At 28.6% G+C, this 7,379-nt stretch overlaps 1 protein-coding gene across 1 annotated transcript; it reads right to left on the bottom strand.

Moving 5' to 3' along the window:
* Positions 1–3,057: 3,057 nt before the first annotated feature.
* Positions 3,058–5,336, bottom strand: LOC145051224 (E-beta-caryophyllene synthase-like). The gene is made up of 7 exons (XM_078999327.1): positions 5,245–5,336; positions 4,893–5,166; positions 4,416–4,797; positions 4,104–4,322; positions 3,852–3,990; positions 3,529–3,777; positions 3,058–3,371 (listed from the first exon to the last, which is right to left on the bottom strand). The coding sequence occupies exons 1-7, from the start codon at positions 5,326–5,328 to the stop codon at positions 3,078–3,080; spliced, it is 1,641 nt and encodes a 546-aa protein (XP_078855453.1). The 5' UTR covers positions 5,329–5,336; the 3' UTR covers positions 3,058–3,077.
* Positions 5,337–7,379: the final 2,043 nt, after the last annotated feature.

Below are 7,379 nucleotides of genomic sequence, written 5' to 3'. Positions count from 1 at the left end.
AGTGTATTGCTATTGATATCTCCTGCTGTAGTAGTAGGTTTTTTTTAACTCTTTAATTTTTGTGTTGTAAGTAGCTTTTATTTATACTTTTAATTAGCCACTGATTGTCTCTTCTATTGTTTACTCTAATAATATTTCATTTTCATTCAAAAAAATTAGAGATTGAGTGTGTGTGTGTGTGGGTGTTTTTCTGTGTTTATATGTAATTGTTGTTGTGTGTAATAGTTGTATACAAAAGTATAAATATTATATGAAAATATAAAATGATAAGTGAACCTTGAACATTAACATTAATATAATAACAAGTACTATTTAATAACAAGTATTTAGTCAGTTGTGAGTCACTGAGTTGTTCGATTTTGGTTTACCAGTTTAACATTTCACTAGAAAAAATATTAAACTAAATAAACAAATAAAATATATTAGTTCTTGATCACCAAAAAATGAAAACACTGATACATACAATATTATTTCACTAATTTGTATTTCAATTCGATATATTCATGTGGTTCCAATGTAAAGTTTAAAACACCATCTAACTTAGTAATTCGAGCCTTTAACATTTGAGTGAATACATTGGAAATTATTCGTGTATTAATGATACATACAATACAAATAGAAAATTATAACAATTATTCATTAATAAGTAATTAGTTAAGTGAAACTTTTAGTAATTAAACTATAAACTTAGAAATGTAATATTTATTTATCAAAATAAAATCTCAAAATATATATTTATCGGCTTATTCGGTTTAACCATAATTATAGAAGTTTAACCAAAACTAAACCAAACAAAGTTATTTTAATTAGGTTAACCAAACCAAATTACCCAAAACCAAAAAATCAAAACAACATTTTTTTTCCGTTATTCAGTTTCGGTTTTTTTCTCACGCCCTTAATTGTGTGAGTACAAACTTACGAACAAAACATCCGATGTTACATGAAATAACTATTTGCAAAACTTATGATTAATTATTACTATTTTTATATTCTATGTTCCTTTATTTCTTGTATCATCTTTTACTTACTTATAGTAAAAACACACTTCATTCATTATTTTATTTTATAATATATTGTGTTATGTTTATGTATGGTTATTACATTGCTGTCATGTTTATTTTTTCACATATCATTGTCATTTATATTATTTATTGTGTTTTTTTTTAACTATATGCAAATGTATATTGCATAGTACAAGCTTATGATTTTATAAAAAGTTATAATGCCTATAACCATGCACTAAAAAATTACAATGATTCATTCATAGAAAGTGAAATGGTGTATGTAATTAACAGTTCTTACTATAAAAATTATAATGTCTATAATCCCAAGAATAATACACAAAAAATACGGGTTTAATAAGAATAAATATTTTTTAACAACCAACACACTTGTTTTATGAGTGTGTCACAACTTCCATGTATTTAATAAAACTAAAGCTCCAAATGTGATACTATGTTGCATTATACAAATTCATGACTTTTATAAAATAGGTGGATTTACATGTGTAATTAAATACTTACAAACTACAAAGTTATTAAAACAAATACAATATTACAATTCATAAGTTTTTCTAAATTAATGATATATTATTTTATTACATAATCAATTTTTTAATTTTATTTAAAACTAACACACGTGGATTCTACGGGCTTTAACATAGTATTTCAATAAACAAGAATAAACTAGCCCTGTCTATATCATTTTCAAAAAACTCATTGTAGTTTTCGATTATAAGAAACAATATCAGTCATTTCAAACGTAGGACATTAAGGTTTCCTAAGAAAAACAGTAACATTAAATGGATTTCAATGTTATAGTTAGTAAGCCTAAAAAATAAACACATGACACGGTAAATCAATGGAAAGTTTTGAAAAAAATAGATGAAAACAACAACAATTTCTATTAATCTAACGTGCAATCACCATGAACGACTAACAAGCAGTAAAAAGTAAGATTTTAAAAATCTTCATTTGTAGTTAAATAGTTACAATTTATTGTGTAATTAAATATTTAAAAATAAAAAAGTTATTTCAAAATACTATATATGTTTTCTAACTTAATGATATATTATTTATTACATAATTAAATTTTAATATCTATTTAACATTAACACCCGTGGATCCCATGGTTTTCACCTAGTGTGTGTGTGTGTATATATATATATATATATATATATATATATATATATATATATATATATATATATATATATAGGTAGATTAAATGTTTTTCACATCTATTATGTGTTAGAATGCACCAATAAGAACTTAATATTAATTATATGTATATTAAATGTTATCCATAGTTATAACTCATTTTTATGGAAACTAATTAAATTTATCATTAATGTTAACAATAATATTTTTTCAGAATAAATTCATATCTAGAAGAATGAGAGTATATTCTAGTAGAATACACTATCGTTCTTCATATTCCATGCAAATTTATTGTATTTTAAATGAGTGAGTCCTTAAACAAAATACGAATTCATATATAAAAATCTAGATGCGAATTCATTCTGAATGAATGTTATTGCTGACATTAATCACAGATTTAATTAGTTTCCATAAAAAGAGAATTATAATTTTTGATATCATTTAATATACATATAATTATGGAAATCATTTAATATCTATATTTATTTAATTAAATAATTATCTAATTACTCAATTCTTATTGGTGCATTCTAGCACACAATAAATGTAAGAAACAAAATAACCTAGCCCTATATATATATATATATATATATATATATATATATATATATATATATATATATATATATATATATATATATATATATATATATATATATATATATTAGAGTGTTATCTATACAATTTTATAACATACAATCTATGTCATTAAAAAGGTTTTTCATAATAGCGGTAGTCAGCATAAAACATAAAATGCTTTTTATTATTGTATGTAGCATAGAAAAACAAATGTGAGATTAAAATTTATTACATAAACATGATAATGCATCGCATGACCGCGACAGATCTTGATTTTTTTATTTTGCAAAACGATGGAGAACCTACTTCTTGAGCGCATCTCGACCAGAGAATTTGAACTCATATATTCATCTCACGAACCAATAAAGATTTGATATGAGCTATGAGTTCTTCTTCCACATGAGTGAAGAGATCTTTATGTCCATGTAAGACATCTATCACCCGTGCCAAGTTGATGACACGCATTATTAGAGACATTCGAACATCTTTACAAATGAGAGTCTCCAGGGATATATCTTTCCATGCATCTTCGACCTTCTGGTGCAACAACTTATGGACGTACTCCTCTGTGAAATCGTATTGATTCATATAAATTTCCACGGAAGATGGAACATGTTGTCTTTCTTGTTCCTCCTGCATTATTATTATTATTATTAACATCATTTAGACTTCCAAATCTAGCACAGTGTTATAAAAAAAACAAATGGGTGCGTACGTATGCTGATCATAAGAAAAAACTGATAAATTAATCGCAATGTAACACAATGTAAGCCAATAAAACTAGATGCACCTTGTGGTTGGCAGTATCATCTTTGAATCTACAAATCACGCATGAAGCTTGGACAATAGTAGGATTCGTGAGAACCCATTTGAACGACTTATCTGAGACGAAATCATCCATTCCAACAAATGATGATGCGGTAAGCATGCTATAGCCACAACTCACGAATGCAACTGACATGTGCTCCTCTATTGTTGGTTTGAAACCCTCCTTAACCCATTTTGCTTCAGTAAAGTAGCTTTGAATGAACTCTTTCATCTGTGGTTGACAGTTATATGTATCTGGGAGTATATATGAACATATTAGAAACTATGAACAGGTTTGAAACTTACAAACTCTATGGCATGGTCAACATGATCTGATCTTCCCTCCTTTGCCATGATTTCTTCCATTTCTTTGTAAACATCCATAAGTCCCTGGTATATCGGTTTCATGTACTCCGGAAGAACATCTACGCATGTAATCGACCACCTGTAATTAATTTTCAAGCTCCTTATAAGTGATCAAAACAACGGGTTTAAGAACTTAAACATGTTAGTTTGCCTATGTGTAAGTGTAATACAACACGCTGCAAATTATACTACCTTTGAACTGCTTCGGTAAAGATTTCAAGCTCTTCAAAAATACCATAAGCATCATAAGTATCGTCAAGAATTGTTGACAATCCAAGCACTTTTGTTAAGAAAATTCTTGCACGAGAGTATTGTGGCTCAAAGTATACACCAAGTGCCCAAAAGTAGCATTCAACCAATCGATCCCGTATATAAGGTAGATTCTTCGGGACATTGAAACCTTTCCACCACCTACAGTAAATTAAGTAACACATGGATATAAATCTATAACTTGAATATATTAATGAGTTAAACGAGGGAAGATAAGGTAGCATGCATGCATACTCGGAAACTTCACTAAGCTCCTTCTTGTGCAGTGACTGAAGCAGGTTGAAGCCTAACATGGAAAGTTTAAGTAACGACTCGTTACAAGAAGCTTGTTTTTGGTAGAAAGGAATGTAACGCAATGCCTCGAGTCTTGGCAACCTTCTCTGTATAGGCTGCTGTAGTGCTTCCAGTATGTGGGTAGAAAGAGTAGGGTCGTTCTGAAGAGGATCCTTTGCTATGTCGGCAAGACGAGCTCTTGCGAAAACAAGAGCCTCATCTAGTATAACTTTACCTTTCACCATCATATATGTTGCCTCATATAACTCAAGCATCTCATGAACATCATTGGCCAAAGATTCCTTAAAAGCTCCATTTTCGTCTTTGTAGTTAGTGAAAATATCTGTGGGTACGTAAAAGATTGTTAGCTTCAATTGGAGGATATATATAGTCTCACACACACACAAACTACTGTTTTTCTTTATGGTGCGTACTCACCACATGAAACATAGAATCCTTGTTGTCGCATGAGTCGAAACCAAAGAGAAGAGCTACCACCATTCCACTCATCACCATATATGTCATAGATATGTTGCAAGGCTTGCTTAATCTCCTCATCAAAATAATAGGCTATTCCGAGACGTTGGATTGCATCAATAAGTTTTAATAATATTGTATGTTTCATCTGAACACCAAGAGCTGCCCTTATATCTTTCCTCACTTTTTCTTTCAGATCTTCGACTATTTGTTTTATCCCGACTTCCTCCGCTTGCTATATTTCATTCATCAAAAATCATTAAAATTGTAATAAATATGCACGAGTTAGTTTTTATTCAAATAAATTACATACCTCTTCATAAATGAGAAACTGATTTCCCCAAATGTTGGGATGGAAGTTGGCAGTGGGGCGAATAACTTCTTGTTTAAAAGACATTCTCAGAGATTTTTATTTTCTACTGCTAATAACATATATGAGTTGAAACCTATTTATAGGGATCCACAAGTCATTTAAAATGAATTTGAAAGTGGGGCACGTAGCTTCCTCTTGGTCAAAATATACTCGACTACAATATTTAAGTTTTCTGAATAACTTAGAGTTTTTTTTTTTTTTTTTTTTTTTTTCAAAAAAAAAAAAAAGGTTAAATTTAGAAATCTTTTGTAAAAATGAGTTTTTTTTTTGTGCCCCACATAAAAATCAAAATCAAACTATGTTTTAGCCCCCTTCAACTTTCATAATAATCCCACAACTTATATATTATTTATTTTTTATATTTTTATATTTTTAAGTTTATATTTTAATCTTTATTACATATAATATATAAGTTCGTTATTCAAATTACATAATCGGAATTTATGTAAATATCAAATATTTCTTTATATATATATATATATATATATATATATATATATATATATATATATATATATATATATATATATATATATTTATGTCATATTATTTGTAGAAAAAAACAAAATCCATGGAATTGTCATTTTTATCTGCAAAGTAGATGTCTAAGTTGTCACTATCTGCATGCAAAAGTAGACGTCTTAATTGTCACTATCCACATGCAAAAATGAAAATATGAATTGTCATTTTCAACAGAAAATAAGTAAGTAAAAATTAAAAAAATAATTATAATTTTGTTTACGTTCAATTCATTTTCTGATGTATATATTGAATTCACCATTTTAGTTTTCATCACCATTTTCATAAACCATAGTTCTCACAAATTTGAATCCTAACTTTTCTTCTTTAATTCTTCAGTCACGTTTATAACTTCATACACGAAACTTGCTTCGCAACTAAATTGTAAGGTACATACTCTTGTCAAAATTTCAAATATGTAACATGAAACATTATATAAAATTGATAATTTATATATCTTATCTTATTGTTTATTTTGTAGTTACAAATAATGTGGCCTACAAATACTAGTCTTGTAGATATTCTTAACAATTATGGAGTATCAAAGTCAGTTTAGTCTATTGATTTTGTCACTAATCCCTTTGAGGTACAATTTCCTTTACCTAATGGTACTAGATGTGAGACAGATAATGACTTTGGATTTGATGAACCCAACTTCCAATTTAGTGAAGATAGTGGTAGTGAATCATTAATTGATGTTGGGGATGAGTCTGATAATAATGTGAATGAAACTCCGATTATGAGTAAAAGTCCAATTATGAACTTTATGAACAATATTGGAGACGAAGGAGACGATGACATAGTAGGAATTCAAGAAAAAAATTATTTAGATTTTTGGAATGAATTTGAAAATAAAATAAGGTTAGGAATGTTGTTTGAAAATAAGGATCGGGTAAAAAAGACAGTAAGACTTTGGTCGATCAAGCAAAATAGAGAGTTTAAGGTTTGTGAAAGTAAAAGTAGCTTTTTGATAGCAAGGTGTAAAACTTTTGGTGGTGAAGAAGGAAGTTCTAATACTGACCCATATACACCGTAGTGTGCATGGTATGTCCGTTCAATGAAAAAGAAAAACCATCATATGTGGAAGATCACACGTTGGGTGGATGCACACAATTGTTTTGGATCTTGAAGAGACAATGACAACAGAAGTCTAAACTCTAAAACTATAGCCTTCTACATCATCATTCAACTAAAAAAGATATTGCTTATCTACTGAAACATATATAAGGAGATATTAAAAATATTCTAAATGCTGATGTTTCTTATTGGAAGGCATGGCATGGTAGGAGAAAAACCATAGAGAACATTTATGGAACTTGGGAAAGTAACTTTGCAGAGTTACCCAAGTACATTGCAACTTTGCAAACTTCAAATCCTAATACCATCGTGAAATGGTTTCATAATCCAAATGGCTGATCACATGTGACAACATTTAAGTATATTTTTTAGGCTTTTGGGCCTACAATTAATGCATTTCATCTATGTCGACCTGTTATTTCCATTGATGCTTGTCATTTGAGAGGTTCGTACAAGGGTAAAATGCTTATTTTTGTTAC

This window comes from Lactuca serriola, chromosome 5 (assembly GCF_051521515.1).
Source record: "Lactuca serriola cultivar US96UC23 chromosome 5, Lser_US96UC23_V15, whole genome shotgun sequence".
NCBI lineage: Eukaryota > Viridiplantae > Streptophyta > Magnoliopsida > Asterales > Asteraceae > Lactuca > Lactuca serriola.
The sequence above is the reverse complement of the archived record's forward strand: the minus strand, read 5'-3'. Positions and strand labels throughout refer to the sequence as shown.